The 24,050-nt window shown below is 42.0% G+C and overlaps 2 protein-coding genes across 2 annotated transcripts in view; one reads left to right on the top strand and one right to left on the bottom strand.

The window, feature by feature from the left end:
- Positions 1 to 12,163, bottom strand: part of kiaa0319l (KIAA0319-like ortholog) — a 43,003-nt gene extending 30,840 nt beyond the window's left edge. Inside the window, exons 1-4 of the mRNA XM_088328889.1 lie at positions 11,869 to 12,163; positions 11,160 to 11,346; positions 8,816 to 8,969; positions 7,030 to 7,136 (exon numbers count right to left, since the gene is read on the bottom strand). Coding sequence (XP_088185015.1) covers positions 7,030 to 7,123 — 94 coding nt within the window. The 5' untranslated portion in view covers positions 7,124 to 7,136; positions 8,816 to 8,969; positions 11,160 to 11,346; positions 11,869 to 12,163. The remainder of the gene's footprint in view (positions 1 to 7,029; positions 7,137 to 8,815; positions 8,970 to 11,159; positions 11,347 to 11,868) is intronic.
- Positions 12,164 to 12,367: 204 nt separating this feature from the next.
- On the top strand, positions 12,368 to 23,227 carry ncdn (neurochondrin). Its single transcript, XM_088328887.1, has 7 exons — positions 12,368 to 12,882; positions 13,390 to 14,368; positions 17,116 to 17,285; positions 20,473 to 20,705; positions 21,671 to 21,886; positions 22,573 to 22,715; positions 22,799 to 23,227. Exons 1-7 carry the CDS (start codon positions 12,736 to 12,738, stop codon positions 23,215 to 23,217), a joined length of 2,307 nt encoding a protein of 768 aa, XP_088185013.1. The 5' UTR covers positions 12,368 to 12,735; the 3' UTR covers positions 23,218 to 23,227.
- Positions 23,228 to 24,050: the final 823 nt, after the last annotated feature.

Raw genomic sequence — 24,050 nt, 5'->3', positions numbered from 1 at the left:
TTGACTATAATCTCACTTGTCAGCAACTGAGATGAAATATGCATTTCGCTACCAAAACAAGATGCTTGCTGATTAAAGCTCAAAACACATTACTCAACGAAAACCCAACCTCTCAAATTAGGTTTGTCCACACAGTGAAAGGATTAATATTATTTTGTAATCCAAAAATTGCAAAAAATTCGATTACTGTAGCATTGTCAAGTTAAAGCATCAAACCTGGTTAAGATTAAGAGTAAAACCATTTTGAAGTTAAGTCATGTTTATCATAAGGAGTCTCAAGGGCTGCACAAACCACAGATTATTGCAAACTACAAACTATTATTACACCATGTGCTGATCTAAAACCTACATGAGGGCAAGGAAAAACTCAAAATCCCAACATGAGGTAAATGAAGACACCTGAAGAAGAGACTGCACATGAGGTCATCCCCCTTCCAGGATGACCAGGCCATAACAAATAATACACAGATCTTGTCAAGGTGAACTATCGGTCATTCATAAAATATAGAAAAGAGGTCTGTTTTAAGCCTAGATTTAAACAGTTCCATTGTGGTTGCAAATCGACTCTCAATGGGCAAAGCATTCGACAGCACCAGGGCCCGAATGGAGAACTCTCTTGAACATGCGGATCTCTTCTTGGCTCTTGGATTCAATAGTACTCCAGCATTAAAGCTGCCATACATGTGAGTGTTGAAGCCACGTGAACCTTTGTATTAAAGCTTTAACTTCTGAGTTAAAGCAGTTTTACCACTTTACTAAGTGGTAAATCTTTAGCATAAGAGTTAATTTTTCTGATAGTGCTTTAAAGCTTTAACTTGGTCATTTCTACTTTAAATTAGTTAATGCATGTAGTGAACTCCTCCTTGATCTGCTACCTTATCGTGGTGGAGGAGTTTGTGTGTCCCAATGATCCTAGGAGCTATGTTGTTGGGGGCTTTAAGCCCCTGGTAGGGTCACCCATGGCAAACAGGTCCTAGGTGAGTGGCCAGACAAAACGCAGATCAGAAGACCCCTAATGATGAGAGAAAACTTTGGTCCTCGATTTCCCTCGCCCGGACGCGGGTTACCGGGGCCCCCTTCTGGAGCCAGGCCTGGAGGTGGGGTCCGCTGGCGAGCGCCTGGTGGCCGGACCCTTACCCACGGGGGCCGGCCGGGCACAGCCCGAAGGGACGACGTGGGACCCTCTTCCCATGGGCTCACCACCTGTAGGAGGGGCCAAAGGGGTCGGGTGCGCAGAGAGCTGGGTAGCAGCCAAGGGAGGGGTCCTTGGCGCGACGATCCCCGGCTACAGAAACTGGCTTTTGGGACATGGAACGTTACCTCTCTGGCAGGGAAGGAGCCCGAGTTGGTGCGTGAGGTTGAGAAATTCCGACTAGATATAGTCGGACTCACCTCTACGCACGGCTTGGGCTCTGGTACCAGTCCTCTCGAGAGGGGTTGGACTCTCTTCCACTCTGGAGTTGCCCGTGGTGAGAGGCGCAGAGCCGGTGTGGGCATATTAATTGCTCCACGGCTCGGCGCCTGTACGTTGGGGTTCACCCCGGTAGACGAGAGGGTAGCCTCCCTCCGCCTTCGGGTGGGGGGACGGGTCCTGACTGTTGTTTGTGCTTATGCACCAAATAGCAGTTCGGAGTACCCACCCTTCTTGGGGTCCTTAGAGGGTGTGCTTGAGAGCGCGCCCCCTGGGGACCCCCTCGTACTGCTGGGAGACTTCAACGCTCACGTGGGCAATGACAGTGAGACCTGGAAGGGCGTGATTGGGAAGAACGGCCCCCCTGACCTGAACCCGAGTGGTGTTTCGTTATTGGACTTCTGTGCTCGTCATGGTCTGTCCATAATGAACACCATTTTCAGACATAAGGGTGTCCATATGTGCACTTGGCACCAGGACACCCTAGGCCGTAGTTCGATGATCGACTTTGTCATCGTTTCGTCGGACCTGCGGCCGCATGTTCTGGACACTCGGGTGAAGAGAGGGGCGGAGCTGTCAACTGATCACCACCTGGTGGTGAGTTGGCTTCGATGGTGGGGGAAGATGCCGGCCCGACCCGGCAGACCCAAGCGTGTTGTGAGGGTCTGTTGGGAACGGCTGGCAGAATCTCCTGTCAGAAGAAGTTTCAATTCACACCTCCGGCAGAACTTCCCCCATGTCCCGAGGGAGGCGGGGGACATTGAGTCCGAGTGGACCATGTTCCGCGCTTCCATTGTCGAGGCGGCTGATCGGAGCTGTGGCCGCAAGGTACAAAAGTCAATTCCATTGAAGTTGGGAAAAAGTTTAAAATGTCAGTAAAATTAGAATAGAATGACTTGCAAACCTTTTCTAACCCATATTTAAATGAATACACCACAAAGACAAGATTATACATGTTCAAACTCATAAACTTTATTTCCATAAGCAAATAATGATAAACTTAGAATTTTATAATTGCAACAAGTGCCAAAGTAGTTGGGAAAGGGGCTTCTTCACCATTGTGTTACATCACCTTTCCTTTTAATAACACTCAATAAACGTTTAGGAAGTGAGGAGACTAGTTGTTGAATCGTTGATAGTGGAATCCTTTCCCATTCTTGCTTTATGTACAGCTTCAGCTGTTCAACAGTCCGGGGTCTCCTTTGTCTTATTCTGCGCTTTATAATGCGCCACACATTTTCAATGGGAGACAGGTCAGGACTGCAGGCAGGCCAGTCAAGCACCCGCACCCTCTTACTACGAAGCCACGCTGTCGTGAGACGTGCAGTGTGTGGCTTGGCATTATCCTGCTGGAAGAAGCAAGGGCGCCCATGGTAAAGATTCTGTTTGGATGGCAACATACTTTGTTCCAAAACCTGAATGTACTTTTCTGCATTAATGGTGCCTTCACAGATGTGCAGGTTACCCATTCCTTGGCCACTCATGCACCCCCATACCATCACAGATGCTGGCTTTTGCACTTTGCGTGCATAACAGTCTGGGTGGTTCTGTTCTTCTTTGGACCGGAGGACACGACGTCCACAATTTCCAAACACAATTTGGAAAACTGACTCATCAGACCACAGAACACTTTTCCACTTTGTATCAGTCCATTTTAGATGGGCTCGGGCCCAGAGAACCCTGCGGCGTTTCTGGATGTTGTTGATGAATGGCTTACGCTTTGCAACATAAAGTTTTAACCCACACTTACGGATATAGCGTCGAACTGTATTGACTGACAGTGGTTTTCCAAAGTGTTCCTGAGCCCATGTGGTGATGTCCTTTACACATTGATGTCGGTTCTTAATGCAGTACCGCTTGAGGGCTCGGAGGTCACGGGCATTCAATAATGGTTTACGGCCATGCCGTTTACGCACAGTGATTTCTCCAGATTCCCTGAACCTTTTCACAATATTATGGACTGTAGATGATGATATCCCTAAATTCCTTGCAATTGTACTTTGAGGAATGTTGTTTTTAAACTGTTCAACAATTTGCTCACGCAGTTGTTCACAAAGAGGTGAACCTCGCCCCATCCTTGCATGTGAATGACTTAGCTTGTTCGGGTCTCCCTTTTTTATACCCAGTAACAACTCTCACCTGTTGCTAATTCATCTGTTCACCTGCAAATAGTTGGTTGATTTCCATTCATCCACTTTCTGAGTAGTTATTGACACCTGTCCCAACTATTTTGGCACGTGTTGCTGTCATCAAATTACAGAGTTGATGATTTTCTCCCAAAACAATAAAGTTTATGAGTGAAGACAATAAATATGTTGTCTTTGCTGTGCATTCATTTAAATATGGGTTGAAAAGAATTTGCAATTTACTTGGATCAATTTTTATTTGCAATTAACACACTTTCCCAACTTCATTGGAATTGAGTTTTGTAGTCGGTGCCTGCCGCGGTGGCAACCCTCAGACCCGTTGGTGGTCACCGGCGGTGAGGGATGCCGTCAAGCTGAAGAAGGAGTCTTATCGGGCCTTCCTGGCCTGTGGGACTCTGGAAGCAGCTGGCAGGTATCGGCTGGCCAAGCGGAATGCGGCTTTGGCGGTTGCCGAGGCAAAAACTCGGGCATGGGAGGAGTTTGGCGAGGCCATGGAAGCCGACTTCCGAACGGCTTCGAGGAAATTCTGGTCCACCATCCGACGTCTTAGGGGGAGGAAGCGGTGTGCCATCGACACTGTGTATAGTGCCGATGGGGCGCTGCTGACCTCGACCCGGGACGTTGTGAATCGGTGGGCGGAGTACTTCGAAGACCTCCTCAATTCCACCGGCACGTCTTCCTCTGGGGAAGCAGAGCCTGAGGACTCTGGGTTGGGCTCTCGTATCACTGGGGTTGAAGTCACCGAGGTTGTCAAAAAACTCCTCGGTGGCAGGGCCCCGGGGGTCGATGAGATCCGCCCAGACTTCATTAAGGCTCTGGATGTTGTGGGCGTGTCATGGTTGACGCGCCTCTGCAACATCGCGTGGACATCGGGGACAGTGCCTCTGGACTGGCAGACTGGGGTGGTGGTTCCCGTCTTTAAGAAGGGGGACCGGAGAGTGTGTTCCAACTACAGGGGAATCACACTTCTCAGCCTCCCTGGTAAGGTCTATTCAGGGGTACTGGAGAGGAGGGTCCGCCAGGAAGTCGAATCTCGGATTCAGGAGGAACAGTGTGGTTTTCGTCCTGGCCGTGGAACACTGGACCAGCTCTATACACTCTTCAGGGTCTTTGAGGGTGCATGGGAGTTTGCCTGTCCGGTCTACATGTGTTTTGTGGACTTGGAGAAGGCATTCGACCGTGTTCCTCGGGAGGCCCTGTGGGGGGTGCTTTGGGAGTATGGGGTACCGCACAGTCTTATCCAGGCTGTGCGGTCCCTGTATGCCCGGTGCCAGAGTCTGGTCCGCATTGCCGGCAATAAGTCGGATTCGTTCCCGGTGAGGGTTGGGCTCCGCCAGGGCTGCCCTTTGTCACCGATTCTGTTCATAACTTTTATGGACAGAATTTCTAGGCGCAGCCTTGGCGGGGATGGAGTCCGGTTTGGGGGCCTCAGCATTGCGTCACTGCTTTTTGCAGATGACGTGGTGCTGTTGGCTTCCTCAGCCCATGATCTTCAGCTCTCGCTGGAGCGATTCGCAACCGAGTGTGAAGCGGCCGGGATGGGGATCAGCACCTCCAAGTCCGAGGCCATGGTTCTCACTCGGAAAAGGGTGGTATGCTCCCTCCGTGTCGGGGAGGAGGTCTTGCCCCAAGTGGAGGAGTTCAAGTATCTTGGGGTCTTGTTCACGAGTGAGGGTAGGATGAAACGGGAGATCGACAGACGGGTCGGTGCAGCGTCTGCCGTCATTCGGACCCTGTACCGGTCTGTCGTGGTGAAGAGGGAGCTGAGCCAAAAGGCAAAGCTCTCGATCTACCGGTCCATCTACGTTCCTACCCTCACCTATGGTCATGAACTTTGGGTCATGACCGAAAGAACTCGATCCCGGATACAAGCGGCCGAAATGAGTTTCCTCCGCAGGGTGGCTGGGTTCTCCCTTAGAGATAGGGTGAGAAGCTCAGTCATCCGGGAGGGACTCGGAGTAGAGCCACTGCTCCTCCGCGTTGAGAGGAGCCAGTTGAGGTGGCTCGGGCATCTAATAAGGATGCCTCCTGGACGCCTCCCTCGGGAGGTGTTCCGGGCATGTCCCACCGGCAGGAGGCCCCGGGGGCGGCCCAGGACACGTTGGAGAGACTATGTCTCTCGGCTGGCTTGGGAACGCCTCGGGGTCCCGTCGGATGAGCTGGAGGAAGTGGCTGGGGATAGGGACGTCTGGGCTTCCCTTTTAACGCTGCTGCCCCCGCGACCCGACCTCGGATAAGCGGAAGACAATGGATGGATAGATGGATGGCATGTAGTGAATAGAACTAATTTTATATTTTAAACATGGAATAAAAAGATTAATGTAATTGTATCAAATGTTAAAATTGAAACCTGCTATCTTCTTAAAGTTTGGCTTTAACACTTTCCTGGTTGAGTTGACTTTTAGTTAATGCTTTAAAGCTTTAACTGTGAATGCTCTACTTTGGATTAGTTAACATAAGCAGGTGAATGAAACTGATTTTTTTACTTCAAACTTGAAAATAAGATAAGTGGAGCTGTGTCAAAGGAAAAAATAGGTCTGCTCTAACTTCAAAGTTGAAACTTTTAACACTTTACTGCAAGAGTTGACCTTGGAGTTAACGCTTTAAAGCTTTAAATTTGACAGCACTACTTAAATTTAGTTAACATATGCAGTGAATAGGACAAGATTTGTATTCCAAATATGGAGGAAAAACCTGCAATAACTCCAGAGTTTTAACACTTTACTGCAAAAGAGTTGACATTTGAGTTCATACTTAAAAGCTTTGCCTTTGACGGCTCTACTTCAAATTAGTTTGAATATGCAGGAAATAAAATGATTATCATGAAAAAAAAAGATTTGTCTAACTGTCAAAGTTAAAATCTAAACCTGCTTTAACTCCAAAGTTAAAGCTTTAACCACAAAGATTAGCACCACTATAACACTTCTTTGCAAGAATTGAACACGGAAATTGAGAGTTTATTCTTGAGTTAAAGTTTTCATTTTAACAGCATTACTTTTTTATTTCCAAGATTGATTTGTGGTGATATACATTTTTGGTGATAAAAACAAGACTATTTGGTGTGATGTGTAAACAATATGCGCGCTAAAGTCCAAGAGAACAGAACATACATTGTTGCAGCTAGCTCCAGTAAGAAAATAATTCCAACATGTCTATGGAAGGAAAACACATGACTCTCACAAAACACATGATTGTCTGATTTAAAGAGAAGAAAAAAATCCTGGCCTCTGTTTAGTCACTCTACTCTTCTTCTGCCCCCTCCTAAAAAAATCCACTCACACAGAAGTCTTATTGTTTAGCTCCCCTTTGTAAAGCCTTTTACTCCACTCCTCTGATTGGATCAGATGACAACAACAAAAAAAGCAAAGGACACCAAAGAGGACGATGACAGGCATTCAGTAATTACAGACTTTTTTGCAATTGGTTATCAGTCCCTGGTTAATAAATATCCTTTTAAGATTTTGTTGGTACCTGTAGGCGGGGACAAAAGCCAGAGCTGGAACAGCGGCAGAACGAGGAGGTGTGGTAAACTCCAAGAGAGCAGATGCTGGTATACAGGAGACATGTTCCACAAATCACTGAAAGGAGAAGAAAATAATGTAAAAAAAACTCAATACGATGTTAACAGGTGCAGTGCCGTGAAAAATGATTCCCCCCCCTTCCTGATTTCTGTGCTCACAAAAGGTTTCAGATCATCAAACCAATTTTCATATCACACAGTGACAACACAGTGAAATACAAAAGGCAGTTTTTAAATTTTGATTCAATTTATTAAGGCACAAAAAAAATCTGAACCTACCTGGCCCTATGTAAAAAAGTGATTGCTACCTGAACCTATTATTGAGTTGGGCCACCTTTAGGAGCAATAACAGAAATCAAACGTTTACGATAAATTTTAATGAGTCTTTCAGAATGCAGTGGAGAAATTTTCACCCACTCTCCTTTTCAAAATTGTTTAAATTTTGCCATGTTGGAGGGTTGTCTAGCATGAGCTGCACGTTTAAGGTCACATCACAGCATCTCAATTGAATTTAAATCCAGACTTTGACTTTTACACTCAAGAACTTTCATATTTTTTGAGCCAATCAGGGGTGGACTTGCTGGTGTGTATCGGATCGTTGTCCTGCTGCATTATCCAAGAGCGCTTTAGTTTGACGGCACAAACTGATGTTCTCCGGATGTTCTCCTTCAGGATCTTCTGGTAAACACCAGAATTCATTATTCCGTCAACCACAATAAGTTGCCCTGGTCGTGAAGCAGCAAAGCAGGCTCAGACCATCACACTGGCACGACCATGCTTTACTGTTGGCATGCTGCTCATTAGGTCAAATCCTGTGTGTGACGGTCTGCAAACCTTTCAAAAAGTTTAATTTTTGATTGATCAGTCCACAGAATGTTTCTCCAAAAGTCTTGAGGATGATAAAAAAATTGGGGCAAATGTGAGACAACTTTTTGTGTTATTTTGTGACAGCAGTGGTTTTTGCCTGGGACCTTTGGCCTGTGTCTTTCTTATAGTGGAGTCATCAACACTGACTTTAACTGAGGCCAGCAAAGCTTGCCGTTCCTTGGATGTCAACCACTCCTGGGAGGGGTTGCCACTGTTCAAAGTTTCTTAAATTTGTGTATAATGGCTCAGACAGTGGTTTGCTGGAGTCCTAAAGCCTTGGAAACAGTTTTGTGACCTTTTCCAATTGATAGATTTCAATCACTTTTTTCCTAATTTCTCCTGGAATTTCTTTGAATTCTGGCATGTTAATTGTGTCCTTGAGGTTTTGTAGCCCATTTCAAATCATCTTGCAGATTCAATGTAAGCGAATTCTTGATTCAACACAAGTGTTGGCAATCAATTTTGGGTGTGGACTGTGGAATTTAATACAGCTTTCCCAAAACTGAAGTTAGTCACAGATAGTTTGTGATTTAACAAGTGGGGGAGGTACATTTTCACATAGGGCCAGATAGGCCAAGGTTTTTTTTTGTGCCTTAAAAATTGAATCAACATTCCAATACTGCATTTTGTAATTTCTTTGGTTGTCTTTGTGTGATATTAAATTTGTTTTTTTTTTTAATTAATTTAATGATGTAAAACCTTTGTGAGTGGTGAATATGCAAAAAACACAATTTAAAAAGGTGGCAAATATTTGTTCATGGGACTGTATAAAAGTCACATGCCAAGCATCGACACACCCTAGAATTACACACATAATTCTCAGCATGCCGCAAAAATCCACGTAGCACCAGTTTAACAACTCACGTTTACCTTTCGACGCCGTGGGGGGAGCTGAGACAGAGTGGGAGCTAGGTTGGCAAGAGGGCGCCACAAAATAGTAGGCGGGGGACGGACAAGCCCAACAACGGATTGATAACATTCAGCATGGCGAGGGGCCCGAGAAGGATAGGGCTCGGACTCAAAACTAGGAGAACATCAGACAACATGAATGTCATTAAAAGTAGAGTCATAGGATAAATGGATAATTTGCCCAGTGCCCTATATAGAGTAACATGTTTTTGTGGTTGACAGAGCCTATTTAAGCCTCACTCCTAATCATAAACACCCAGTAATTATGCAATAATAACATAGTAACAACATAGTAATAGCGTGATATTTTCAAAATGCAAACTGGCAGCCCTTTGCACTAATCAGTAAAAAAGAAGTACCATATTTATTGTTAAACATAAGGTTATACCGAATTTGGGCAATGATTAATCAGTCAAAAAATATATCTAATCACAATGGCAAAACATTGGTTGCAACTATGATCAAACTCGGGTCACAGCAGTGAGAGCACAAATCCTAACCACTGGACCACCAGTGATACATAAGACATGTGAAAAAGCATCAGACTTTATCTCATTATCACACGTTTTTTCCTCATGGTCCTATTTGTCCCTGGTGCCATGAGTAAAAATATTGTGATGATGAGACAAAATCTGATGCCTTTTCATGTGTCATGTAGAATACTAGTGGTACAGTGTTTAGGATTCAGCGCATGCACCGTCCCGACCCAAGTTTGATTCTCATTGCATCAAACCACAAAGTTCGAGGTGATAAAAAGTGAAACAAAATGTTATTCTCATTTGCAATATATAATTAGGGATGCGTGTTATACACTAGTGCACATTATACATGAATAAAATTGGTAAATCTCAAAAAGGTTGTTGATCCCTGCCGAAGGAATAGCAGGGAAATCATATATCTGACTCACTACCACTATCAGTACAAGTAATGGCTCCCTTTCTGCTCAGATTGGGTGTTGGTGTTGGGGGAAATTTTCATTGATGCAAAGCTGCCTAACATTGAAAAAAATAATTTTCAGTTTTGGAATAAAGAAAATCTTAGAAGAATTTGAGAGCCCCTTTTTATACTAAAAGTTGTAAGTCTTAGACAATGTTATCACTTAAAAAAAACTGCAAACACCAAAGGAGAGATCATTAAAAATGTTATTGTACAAATCTGATATAACTGTTTAATATTTGAACTAATCCACATTTTAAATACAAAAGTTATTATTTTATGTTTTTTTTTCCTGGGTTTTGTATCTTTTTACAGAAAATGCGTATTTCATAATTTGCAAAAAAAACTCGAGAGAAAACTCCTGAAGACTCTTAGCATTTTGTATATTTGCATATGTTTTCTACCCTTTATTTTAACACCTAAGAGAGTATAAAAATACAAATTATTGACCATTATTTTGTTTTTTTGAGAACTTATTTTTTTTTTAATTGTAAAAATGTTTGCAATATTTTACATAGCAAATGTGATAAATTGATTCTGTTTTTAGTGTTGGACACCAGCAAAGACGATTGCATAGGATGCCAGTTCATTACTTTTACTAGTATTGTGCACTGTTGTTCGTTGTTTTGAATATTATGCACTTGTTCCCTTATTGTCAATATTAGACAATAATGTTGCCGTTCTTTGAGATCCACACCCTTTGGGAAAAAATTACTGAAATCTAATAAAAAGAAAAGGCTCAGGGTTGGGCTTGTAGAACAGGTGGGAATTTCTTATATGATGTTTGGGCTCTCCTTTGTTCTCCTTGCAAGCAAAATCCATTGACGTCTTCTCTCCTCATGTTGATTGTCTATCGAACTGTTAACTTTCTAGTATAAAGTGTCAAAATATTATACATGCAATTTTTTTTTTACATCTGTAACTAGTACCCACTAAACACAACCACAATGAGAATCCCTGTGAATGAATAAAAATAAAAACATAATTAACAGGATGCTCCTTAATAATTTCTTTGTGTTATCCTTTTGCAGACTCAACATGGCGATTCGTGAGTGCTTTCAGTTTGTCAGCTCGTTCGTCAAGGCGTCCCATCTATTGTAAGTTAATTAGGAAAATAAATCAAGTTTGTGCAAGCAAAAATGGAGCATCAATATGAACAATCTTTTTATACCACGTAGCAGCAGCACTCAGAGAGCCTTTTGGTTCCACTAGCCAATAAACCGCCACAAACATGATTACAAGGGCCGCCTCTCTGGCAGTCTCCCAAGCAAAACTACTCCAGGTAAAAAAAAAATCCAGAGCAAAATATTATGTTTATAAATCACATTTGTTCCACCTTGCGTGACAAAATAAAAGTAGTCTTGGTTACCTGGGTTGATGATGGCATGTCAGCCTTCTTTCCTCCTGATTATCGGAACAAGAATAAGGGTCTCATCTTTGTCCCTTTGTCCTTCTCAGATTGAGATTACTCCTACACTTGCCGCCGGCCCTTTTGGCTTCCAGAGAGGAAAAAGGGGTTCTTTTCAACTCCAAATCCCACACACAATATCTTCAAGCTTTGAAAAGAAAATGTGCATTTTAAGTCAAATCATGTGTATTTATACTATATTGGAATATTGATTGATCTTCAATGACAGATTATGAAATTTATAAAAACTAAACATTAGTGAAGTTTAAAAAAGGGCAAGCCAATGATTGTAGTTGCTTTATTAACGTGACATTTATTTTGTAAATAATGTTCACGGCAATATGAGCTTAGTCTTTTTGCCTTTATGATTGCAACATTTTGTCAGTCACTGTTGCATGTAGCGTTTCTACGGATTCACTTTGGAGTGCATAGGCTACTTTAACAGATTAAATCAAACACATGTAGAGACATTTTATAAATAGAAAAACATCACATGTTGTCATTGTAAACGAGGTTGCAGAAAAGACAGATTGCGTCCTCGTTAAGAATTTATAATCATTTTTATAAGACGATCGCTGCATCTTGGCTCGTTCATGCCATGACAGAAAACGATGAATTCGGTGGATTATTTTAACGCTTGAAAAATAATGACACACGAATGGTACAATACCTGTGCAATCCACGATCCTTCTAAAGCACCTTGAGCCTAACAGCTGCTGGCATTTCCAAGAGTTATTTACACGCTGCGGACACGGCTTTCGCGCATTCACAAAAATTAAACGTTGCCAATGAAATATAGAAGCTAAAACTTTGCACGATCGACGTGCAGTGTAAAAATTTTGGCTGTCCCCCTCGGCACAGAAAATTGGGTCACTATTCCTCTCACTTATGATTTGCCCTGATAAAGTACCTAAAGGCACACAAGAGGCAGAAGCATTTTCCGGTGATTATTTCAAAATAAAACAATCCAGTGGTGCGCTACTGTTGGCATTTTGTCGAGCTAAAAATAAGATAACCCACGGCTATATTCGTTAAAAATTAGGAAATCTTCCAGATTTTGTAGCCAGAGAACTGTTGAATGTAAGTAGCAATCAAAGTTAAATATTGAGGCTCCAATGATTAAAGGATACATATCGTAATCCTATTTCCGGTTTGCGCCAATCGCGAAATACGACATGGGTCCAAAACGCAAAACGTTAACACTCACCCAACTAAGTTTATTTCAATTTTCTTAATTGGAGTACACAACGATATAAATTCAAAACATGACACGGGTGGAAAAAAATATTCGCTAATGTGTCGCACTTCGCTTCGTCAAGGTTTTTGAGTGGACAAAAATGGCGACTGCACCATCCAACTACGATCCCCACAATTGGTCAACTTGCTTTGTTCTCGCATTTTCATTGGGCTCTGAATTTTACTTTGACATTGCACATGAGGCGATAGTTCGTATAACAGGCATGCTAGCTTTCAACTGAGTACGGTCGAATATTTTCAAATAAACCTTGTCTATCTTTCATTGAACTAAAATCAAATCATGAATGAAGTAGAGGAGCAACCAGGAGAAAATTCGGACAAGGACTCAGCTGGTTTGACAGAATCAAAGAAGGCCCTGTTGGAAAGATGCCTCCACGCTCTCAAGCATGCTAAAAATGATAGCCAGATTTTGGCTGCACTTCTTTTGGTATGATTTTGTTATCTTACAATATTTGTATTGCATTATACTTCTCCTGCAATTACAAACGCAATAAAACGACAACAAAGCTCATTAAAGAGAAATGCTATAGTAGAATAGAATTGCCATTCATAACAACGTCTTGCACATTGTTTACAACGCGATTAGACGTGGCACTCCAGGATCAACATGAAATAACAGAACAAAATTACGATTTAAAAAACAATGCATAGGCAAGTATTTACAAGGTAGTGCATTAGAAAAGCTAGTGCCATGTTTGTTTATATAGCCCTTAATCACAAGGACTCTCAAAGGGCTGCACACAGTGCAATGGCATTATTATACATTTTGCTCTAATAAGAGATATGTTTTTCCTGGCATTATTGTGGGTTTGATTAGGGTGTCACCCATTCTGAGCAAAGAGCAGCATTTTTTTTTCTAGGCTGTCATAAAGAATCACCACCATGCGTTTTGAATGCGTGACTTCATAAATAACTTATTTATTTACCTTCTCAGATTACACGCTTGTGCCCAGCTTCGCAATTGGACAAACCCACCTTGCACCGCATTTTCGAGGCTGTGGGTTTGAACCTTCCAGCTCGGCTCCTGGTGACTGCAACAAAGGGGAGCGGGGACCCTGGACTGCCCCCACATGATCTGGTTTCTTTGGGATCAGCTTTGTTGGCTGCCCTGAGCACAGATCCGGATATGGCCTCCCAGCCTCAGCTCCTTGTCACAATTCCATTACTGCTTAATATTTTAACCAGCGGTCCTGGAAACCCACAGCAGACCGGAGATCAGAGCGGAGACGATAAAAATCTGGGTCGTATGTGCGATGTGGCTATGCAAGAAACAGAAAGTGGAGTGAGCAAGGAGAAAGAACAACCAACATCTCACCCGAAGCTTGACCAGGCTATAGCCGCCGACTGTTACCAAGTTTTGACTGCTGTATGTGCCCAACCCAGAGGTCAGGACCATCTCCTGAACCGAGGTGCTGTTCCTTCCCTGTGTCAAGCTTTAGAACAGAACCAGACCCTGAGTCAGAAAATGGGCCTCCCCTTACTTATCTGCCTCCTATCAGGTAAAACCAAAGACAAAGCATGGCGCAAACATACACCCCAACTCCTGAATCTGCTAGAGAGGATCTCCAAAGACTTTTGCAACTCCACCAACCAGACCAGGTTGGAGATGTGCTCAGAGGTGGTCAATCTCCTCCCTCCTGTGGGAGTCCCTGTTGAGAAGGATGGTCTGAAGGACATTGTGAGCAGATTGTGGGGGTCACTGCGACCCATGGTGCAGGCCAAGTTAACCCCGCAACAGATCGGGCCAGTTTTGGTACTCTGCGCTTGTCTGCTTGATTTGTTTGGGTGGGAGCTGGCCGGACCGCCTAAGTTCTGCTGTTTACTGGTCAATCGGGCTTGTGTGGAGGTCCGAATGGGTTTGGAGGAACCGCCTGGGATTGATCTAAGCCAAGAGCAGCGGGACATAATAACAGGTAAGACACTTTCTGAAAGATTTTTGAGGTGTTTTAAAATCAATTTTGTAACCACAGTAGACCCTGGGATACGGGTTTTTTTCCGTGCCACGTTTTTACTTAATGGTGTAGAATAAGGTATTTTTCCGGCCCCTCTTTGCAATTTTTTCCCCACTACACGACATCTCAATAAATTTAAACTCCCATGGTCAAAAGTAAACGTCTCTGTCCGAATTTACTGTGTGTTTTGTTGATAGAACTAAGACATGTGTCTGCGCTGAAAGGCCCAATTGAAACCTGCTATGGTGGGCACACGATGTTGCCACAGAATTAAATTGGTGAATTGTTCAAAAATGCCATTTCATAAATGTTACTAAATCTTTAGTTTGAACAAATATATATCTTATTAATATTTTCACATTTCTAAGACTTAAAACAATTGGATTTAGGAAAAAAAAATTTAAGTTTAAAAATGATGCAATGCCTTTTAAGACTTCAAGGATCTGCGGGAACCCTGTTCTACTAACCAGTTCACAGCCTAAAAAATTAAGAATGACAAATTTCCCTAAAATTAAAGCAATATTGGGCAAACAATTTATTGTTGGGATTTAAAGGTATGTTTCAAATACGAGTCTTTTTCTCTTTTGCAAATGGATGTGAATATATTGTACTTACTGTATCTGTACGAGGTATCAGTATTGATGATTATTAGCAAGTAAGTTAAGCAGTAAAGATTTTGCTATTGTATGAAAATAGTGATATTGAACATCCCTTTTTTTCAAACAAATCAATTAGCTAACTCATTAACTGCCATTGATGGTAATAGTTGTCAGGTTTTACTGGAGCGATAGTGAATTAGTCAATTGATTTGATTTTGTCGTGCCAAAAAATCAAATCTAAGGGGCCGGTCACAGCCGTTTGCGGCTGAATCACGGCTAAAATTTTGCGTTTTTTTTTTGCCCGTGGTTGCCCGCGATGGAAAATGCCCAAAATTGGCCAACCCGCTGTTCATCGGTGGTATGCCCGCAAAACAGACGGCGGTGACTGTTCCGCTTCCTCATCGCGTCATTTCTGCGTCATTTTCTCGTGTGGACCACGGGTATAAAAGCTCCCGAGCCGGTGTTGTGCCCAAATCCGACTCCTACGCAACACCCCCACCCCCTCGCGTGAACGCACATTCTGCTGCGATCGCTTTTGACTTTTTCATCCGCGTTAACAAACGCATTTTGTAGAATACGATCGCACTTTATTATTTAAATAAACGCGTTATATAGACTAGGATCTCCCAATTTTTATAATTAGCTCGCTTTATTGTTTTAATAAGCGTTTTATATAGAATACGATCGCTTTTGTTGGAAGCGCAGCAGAATGCGCGTTCACGCGAGGGGGGGAGGATTTACCGTTCGATTACGTTCACAACAAAAACAAAGACGGAATGGTTTAAGTTGTATTACATTCCCAACAAATGCAAGACGAAGTGGTTTTGGTTATATGTTCGCCATTACATTCCCTAAAAGTGAGATAAAACGAGGTAAAAGTGGTTGTAGTTGCGAGGGGATGCAAATCTCGGCAGGGATGCATTTCTCGGATAACACCGGGCTGTAGAAATCATAACGACTCAAGACACAGTCCCGTGAAGATCAAGATTTCAAGCTATGGCATCATTTTTATTTTATTATCTTGAAAAGAAATGTCAAGAAATAAAAATGGATTAAGACGAGGTAACTACGCTGACGGGGATCCATGTTCACCCCCTTGACGTCTCGAGCACAACTGACGTGTGCTCGGCAAATCGCGCTGTATATACGCGGAGAAAGGCGTTTGACTGTCACAAACGTAACACGCTAATTTCACGTAATAACACCGCGATACAGGCGCAGAACATGCTATTACCATGCTCCACCCACGATTACCCGCTGAAATTTCCCGTCCTACCCATGTGTAACCACGCCCTGGCCGCGGCCAGAGCACGTCGTTCCGCGTCATTTCCGCGTCATTACCTCGTGTTGACCACATGTGCGGCACGCGGTTTAACACGTGCTCAAACTTTTGAGCAGCTCAAAACTTTTTCGCGCGGCCAACCGCGTGTGAATTTCCGACCGCAAGTAAAGCACTGCTGTATCTCGTCTATATGGCGGTCTCAAAACGTCCAACAGCGCCCAACAGTGTCTGCTTCTTCTGGCCGTGGTTCAGCCTCGATACGCTCGTGAAAGGCCGTGTACCCGCGCTCTGAAGAATTGAGCAGCGCAAAACTTTTTCGCGCTGCCACCCGCGCGCGAATTTCCGACTGCGTGTTAAGCACCGCTGTATCTCGTCTGTATGGCGATCTCAAAGCGTCCAATAGCGTCCGCCTCACAGGCAGAAATTTCTGGCCGTGATTCAGCCGCAAATGTCTGTGTGACCGGCCCCTAAGCACTGACCTACAAAACCCCAAATCAATATTACGGGTAACGTCTCTAAAATGCATGTCTGCTGTCAAAATTCTGGTCTGCTATTAGTTTGTGTCATGGCTTCCTAGTGTTTTTGGCTGAGCCTTAAAGAAATCTTACTTTCTGATCCCCACCTCAGAATGGATTCCCGGGGTCTACCTTAGTTTGTGTGGAAAAAAGTCACCTGTGACATACTGATTACGGATAATAAATAAATGCAATAATAAATGTGGGTTCTTATCTCATAAACTATAAATGACACCACCACTTGAATTGAGTCATAAACGAGAGAACATTGTAAAGCTTAGCATGTGTTCAAATATTTTCATCCTTGTCCAGGTTGCTACCGGATCATGGAGGCTGCCATAGAACAGGCCTGCAACCCTGCTGTGATGCCTTCAGCGCCACCATCTCCTAACGTCATCTCCTCCTTGAGTCTACAGCAGAGCAGGCAGGTTCTCAGCGTATTGGAGGAGGCCTTCTCTGCCCTGATGTTCTATCTGCAGCAGGTGAGGGGATGGAAATGGAAAGACTACCTTTTGTAGAATAAGCCACTGCTCTCCCATTTTCAGTAAAAGTACTATTAGCCTGATACAACTACAGCCTTACTAATGTAGATTTGGTTTTTATTTCCGTCCTTATATTGATTTTTGGCAGGAAAATCTTTTTTATCGATTGACTAATTTACTGCCGCTCCAGTAAAACATGGGAGGCAATGGCAGTTGATGAGTTAGTTGGTTGGTTTATTTGCAAAACGTAGATAGGTTCAATACCACTTTTTCATACAATAGCAAAATACAGGGTCCTCGTGGAATCTTGAAAGGTCTCAAAAGGCATTATATTCATTATTCTTAAAATAAGGCCTTGATTGGCATTAAAATGTCTTAAATCCAATTTTGAAAGTCTTAAAACATGTAAACACATTAATAAGATTTTTATTTGTTTAATTTAAAAAGATTAAGTAACATTTATCAATTTTTTTTAATAATGCACTAATTTTATCTCTTGGAAACATTGTGTGACCACAATAACAGAACTATCATAACTGTGATGTGGTCTCAGTTTGGCCTCTCAGGGCATACTTGTGTCTCAGGTCTACCCACATTACACGCAGTAACTTCGGCCAGAGACGTTTACTTTGGACTATCGGAGAGTGTAATTTTAATGAGCAGTGGCTGTGCGGCTAACGTTTTGTGGAACAGCTAAAAGCTGTGCCAGTTAATTTGTACGGGACACGATGTATCGTGTGCAACAAACATTTGCGGGTTTGTTTCAATTGTGTTTTTTTTGTCAACTTGGTCTTAAATTCGATTTGAAAAGGCATTAAAAAAGTATTTTAATTCTTGAATCCAACTTGCCTTAAGCTGTAAGAACCCTGTAGAACAGGGGTCGGGAACCTTTTTGACTCAAAGAGCCATAAAAGCAAAATATGTTAATTTTATTTTGGGAAAGAGCCACACCATATAATGTGAGACAAATTTACTAAATTGCTAAACCCGCGCCCCAGATTAAAGCTTAGTCTTCAGCACATTTATTTTTGATGATTTGATAAAAAAATATGAAAAGAAAATGATGCCAGAGCCCGTGTCCCAAAATCAACAAACACACCACTTTAAACTTGTCTCTTTCTTGCAATTACTCAAGATCGGTTAAACTCATTTTGACCCTTTTTTCCAACATATTGGTTTCAAAACCAGATGCAAGCATTTATTTAGTAAAAAGGTCACAACATTCTGAGAACAGGAAGCCTGATGTGCTTATTTTTGGCGCAGACGGCGTAGGGCGAGAGATGGGAGGGAGTGCTTGCACTTTTTGCATAGCTCCACCCATCCCTCCCACTCACCCAATCAAATAACTAAGTTCTCTTCCGGTGTTTTGGCGTATTTACAATTTGTTCCGTGGATTCATCAAAAAGTATCCGAACACTGGAAGCAGATTATATAGTGAGCTTTTATATAAAGGATTCTTTAGCGTTGTACAGCTAAAACGAGTTTTATTTTGTGTGGCACCTTGGCTGTAAATCGTAGTGAAAACGTGCCCTATATATTCTGAAAAGTAATATATTCAATTTCAGTTTTGGTTTGGCTTTGCGTGTGTCAGTACATGATTAATGGCTCAAATTTTGAACGAAATGGAGAAAATTTGCATGCAATTAAATTTGTCTCAGAGCCATAGGTACTCATAGAAAGAGCCATATCTGGCTCGCGAGCCATAGGTTCCCGACCCCTTGCTGTAGAAGGAACATGGTACTGGTGACTGATACCATGAAAGGGCACCTATCAGTATTGGTACTGGTACTTTCCCATCTCTAAAAATAATGTGTATAATGCATGAAAGAAATGGAATGACTACTTATTTTTGCTTAACTTATCTAATGCCAATAAACAAAATACAAAAAACAAGAATTTAAAAAATGTCATTAAAATATGGACAAAGAATTCACCAAATTTCACAAAATTCGTTGTTCCTTATTTGCTATCTTTTATAAGGGAGACTGCGTCTTTAATATACATTTATTTAACAACAATTTCCCATCTATTTATTTTCAGGTTGATTGTTAGATGGTTAATAGAAGTCATTTGATACTGGAGCGAGACAGATAGCTTGAAAAATGACTGGTATTTATACAGGTAATGTTCCCATCCCTATAAATAATGTATGTATTGCATGAGAGTAAAATAATACTTCTTTTATGTTAAGTCATTTATTGCTACTGCACAAAATAAAAAAACAAAATCTACCAGTTAAATAACACTATTTACTGGACTATATATCACTCTGGAGTGCACTTGTTCTCTTGAACTGCAGCGCTGAGAACAATAAGAAAAATTGAGTGTGTGCTCACATAAACGAAGTTAGCCACAATACTCTTACCTACTTAACATAATTAATTAATCACCATCGTAAAAAGTGGTAATTCCATTGTTCTGTGGTGGTTATTGGTATTTTTTTTTTCAACTCAACTGCCTAATCACCAACCGTGCGCACAGGTGCTCTTTCCATCTGTCACGGCACTCATTCTGCCAGGGAAGACAACGTGATATCACGTAAAAAGGGTAATAAGCCGCCCCATAATAAAAAGTGCATGGGCTTATAGTCCAGAAAATAATATAAATTTTTGCTTCACTCGTACTAAGAGATTGGGATTAAAAATTCCGACCAGCTCGGTAGCCTAGATGGTAGGGCGCCATTGGTACTCATTGCCTCCCTGCTTGCCGCCCGGCATTAAGGGTTGGAATTGGGGGGTTTGGTCACCTAATGACTCCCGACACAGCAGTTGGGTCTAAAATGGCGGCGCCCTGTTTGGCTGCATCAGCTCGTTACAGTTTAACTGTACGGGTCAGGTGTATCGACATTTCGTTCTGTGTGCATGTTTACAAAGAAAAACAATAAAAGTAAATTCTATTCTATTGTATTCTAAAATACCGACACAAAATCTAACAAGTTTCACAAGTTGTAATCCTTTATCTATTAAATCTATTAAAAAATATAGCTTAAATAAGTGAAAATAAATCCTGGGCACTCATGATGAAGCCATTTAACTTACTAAAATGGTTTATAGTTCAGTGGTTCATTATAAGCACTTTCACACCGTCAATAATCCCCGTGGCTCTTATTTTAAGGATTTTTGTTTGGAAAACAAACGTCTTTTGGCCGATCTCTCACCAAAATCTTGACCTTTTCCTGTTTTCCAAGGTGGACCAGAGTCGATTCGGTGAGCCTTTTATTTTAACCACGTTCCGCTGCCTGTGCTCATGGCTGGCTGAGGAAACTTCCTGTCTAAAGAAGGAAGTGACCAAACTTCTTCCTGTCCTCATTAATTACTCACGGAGAATGGCAGAGAATCCCCAGCAAGAGCTTTCAAACTGGATGGAGAAGATGTCTGTGGCTGATGAGAACGAGACCTGGACGGGACGAGAGGCTGTGAGGTAAGGACAAAAAACTGGATTACAGGAGACCGGACATACAACATTAATCCGTTCTGAAGTGAGGATCGCAAAGTAAAATTGCTGTCTATCTGGGGAGAAAGATCTGTAGTATTAATAGGTAATGCCTTCTGAAACCCCAGCACCCATGAAAACATTTATATCAAGTCACATTTATTTATATATCCCTTAATCACAAAAATGTTCAAAGGACTGCACAGGATTACAATTACAAAATTGCACAATTACCTGATCTTAAACCAGCATGCGGGCAAGGAACAACTCAAAAACCTCAGTGTGAGGAGAAAAGAGAAACCTTGAGAAAGGACCTCATATGTGCTAATCCCCCTTCCAGAACGGACCAGGGTGAATCACAATTAGCATTACTGTACACATAATAGTAAAGATGTTGAAAATGTCCGGAAAGAGCATTACACCAACGACGCCCCCAGCCTGTTAACTAGTCCAGAAAGTCTATGACGGCCACGACGCAGCTTCCCATCTCTGCCAGCTGGTCAATGCAGGCGTTGACATGCTTCAGGTCAAACGCTGGTCCGCTGACTCATTTCAGATCGTCCTTATTCTTCATATCAGACAGGACCATACAGAATATGAGGTGGCCATCAATCATAAGCTTTGGAATAGAAGTGTGTCTTAAGCCTCGATTTAAAAACTTCCGTTGAGGTTGCAGATCTTATCGCCGGAGGCAGGGCGTTCCATAACACCGGGGCCCGGATGGAGAACGCTCTCGGGCTTGCAGACTTCTTGGCTCTCGGAGTCACAAGTAGACCGGCATTTCTCGAGCGCAGACTCCGTGCAGGAACATAGGGGGAAATATAACAAGAATGGTGTAAAATAAGTACATTACAGTGCAATAAGTAAAAACGTCACAAGGTGGAGTCGTCGTATCCCTTGAATGTACCGTTTTGTTTTGTTTTTTAAATCTTCAATTTATCTCCTGTTTTCAGGTACCTTCTGCCAGCGCTCTGTCATCTCTCTGCCGAGGATGCTCCCAGGAAGGTTCTTCTCATGCTTGACACGCCTGCTTTGGTGGTGGACTACCTTTCGCACGGCTTTGATTCATTGAAGGGTAAAAGCGGGGCATCTTTAGTGAGGGACCCCAGCATGGAAACGGCCTGCTCGGTTCTCCTCAACTTCACTGTCACAGAGGCCGAAAGAGTCAGGTAGCTTGGTGGTGTTCTACATCAATGTTTCTCTCTTCTTTTGTGATTTATTGTTGTGGATTTACCTGCGCAGCAATAATTTTCTGCTTAAAAAAACTGCACTTCATTGAGGACTTTTGACATTAAATTCGAGAGGGAAATAAATGTCCAGTTGGCTGATAATTTTGTTGTATTGCAATTTTATACTTTCTTCTCTGGTATTTTTGTATTTTCTTGATGTATTTTCCTTTTTATTTGCTGTCTTTTGAATTTGTTTTTCTAGTATGAATTTTGTAAATTAATAAAAATAATAATAAAACTCATAAGGTTTTTTTTTCTTGTTTTACTATATTAATAAATCTTTTTCTATATTCAATTTTAAACAATGTATTTATTATGTTCTACGTAATTATATTACTAGATAAATGCATCTAATATATTGGAAATAGTTAAACACATGCAAGTGAAAGTAAATTAAGGTAAATAACAAGCAACATTTTAGTATTGTGATAGTAATGTTATGTAATGTAATGATAATAATATGATTCAGTTATTTTCTAGTAAAATAATATTGTGAAGACATATTCTTTGAATGGAAATAAGTCATAAAAATAAAACAAAAACAAACTATTGTGCTTGCTTTGAGAATATATTTTCTTAAATTAAAAAATATACCATATTTGACATTTATCAAATTTATTTTCCAGGAAAGATCCATGCTTCAAAACTTTGGAGAAGCACTTGACTCAGGCACTTCCTGTTTTGGTGCACAAACCCAGCCTCATTGTCCTTGCAGCTAATTACTGCACTTTGGGTCTGATGATGGGCAGACTGAAATCAAGTTTGTTGGGTAATCTGTTTTGCTACAATTCATTTCTTGTTCCATGTGTGAGCCTATTTACGACAATCTGCCTTACCTTATTTTTTCCCCAGTTCCAATCGAAGCCAGTCCAAAGCGCTTCTTCTCCAGCGCCTTTACATTTCTCCACAGCGCTTTGGATCCTGTGCTCAGCCCGGGGCCGCTCAAATTGAGCCCTGCCTGGGAGGAAAACTGGGACGAGGCGGCCGAGCTTTGGAGGTTGGGCATGCAGGCCCTGGGTGGCTGCTTCCGCTCTCAACCCTGGTTGATCAAGCTCTTCAGAGACGGAGACTGCTTAAAGAATATCCTGGACATGCTAGCTTGTTGCAGCGCACTACCGGACCAGCACACGCAGGAGGCGCTAGAGGAAGCTCTTTGTGCATTAGTGGAACAGTGCTCTCTCTGCGAACAGGACATTATAAGGGCAATGAAGAGGGATGAGAAAGGTGCTCTGAGCAGTATGAAGAATCTGAAGAAGTTGGTTGGAGAATGACTGTAAAATTGAAGTTGAATATGTGATAAAAAAGGGAAATATTGAGCCTTTTTGTGATAACGAACTATGTCCAAATGTCACGGAATTTAATAAAATATTTTCTTACAGTTAATGAATCTTTTTTCCCCCATGTTGCATAATGCATTCCCTATAAAATTGAATTGAGATTCTTCTCTTTCGCCACAAGATAACGTTGTGACACTTTTTAAGCATGTTTTATTTTTGACTTTATATTTCATTTAAACAAATCAATAAATTGTTAAACTATACTGAAATAGTTTACTAATAGTTTAGTTGTATTTTAGAATATAGAACTTAAAACCACATGAGCGATAAACATTCAAACTAGAAACTCGGATCAATTTGATATTTCTCTGACCATTAGGTGTCAAGTCATGTTAATTGTAAAACCCTTAATCACAAAGAGTCTCAAAGGGCTGCACAGATCAAAGACTATTGCAAACTACAGATCATTATGACACCATCCCCTCATCTAAAACCTACATGAGGGCAAATAATACACAGATAATGTCAACATAAAATATAGGTTATTCATATGCTATGAAGTGTGTTTTAAGCTTAGATTTAAACATTTCCACTGAGTTTGCAGATCAAATCTCAGGGGGAAGAGCATTCCACAGCACCGGGGCCCGAATGAAGAACGCTCTCGAACTTGCGGATCTCTTCTTGGCTCTTGGGATCACTAGTAGACCAGCGGAACATAGGGGGAAATTAAATCTGAAAGAATTGAGGGAGCAAGTCCATGCATGATTTTGTATACTACCAACAGAACCTTAAAATCACATCTTAAGCTAACAGGGAGCCAATGCAGG

The sequence above is a fragment of the Urocampus carinirostris genome, chromosome 2 (assembly GCF_059441175.1).
Source record: "Urocampus carinirostris isolate Australia breed hairy pipefish chromosome 2, RoL_Ucar_1.0, whole genome shotgun sequence".
NCBI lineage: Eukaryota > Metazoa > Chordata > Actinopteri > Syngnathiformes > Syngnathidae > Urocampus > Urocampus carinirostris.
Note: the sequence above shows the minus strand (reverse complement) of the source record. Positions and strands in the feature narration are given on the sequence as shown.

What these genes read in the sequence shown, in the direction of transcription:
- ncdn (XM_088328887.1), top strand. Translation starts at nt 12,736, where the DNA reads ATGAATGAAGTAGAGGAGCAACCAGGAGAAAATTCGGACAAGGACTCA. An exon ending in ACAGAGGCCGAAAGAGTCAG is followed by an intron (nt 21,887 to 22,572) that starts GTAGCTTGGTGG and finishes TTTATTTTCCAG; the next exon opens with GAAAGATCCATGCTTCAAAA. An exon ending in ACTGAAATCAAGTTTGTTGG is followed by an intron (nt 22,716 to 22,798) that starts GTAATCTGTTTT and finishes TTTTTTCCCCAG; the next exon opens with TTCCAATCGAAGCCAGTCCA.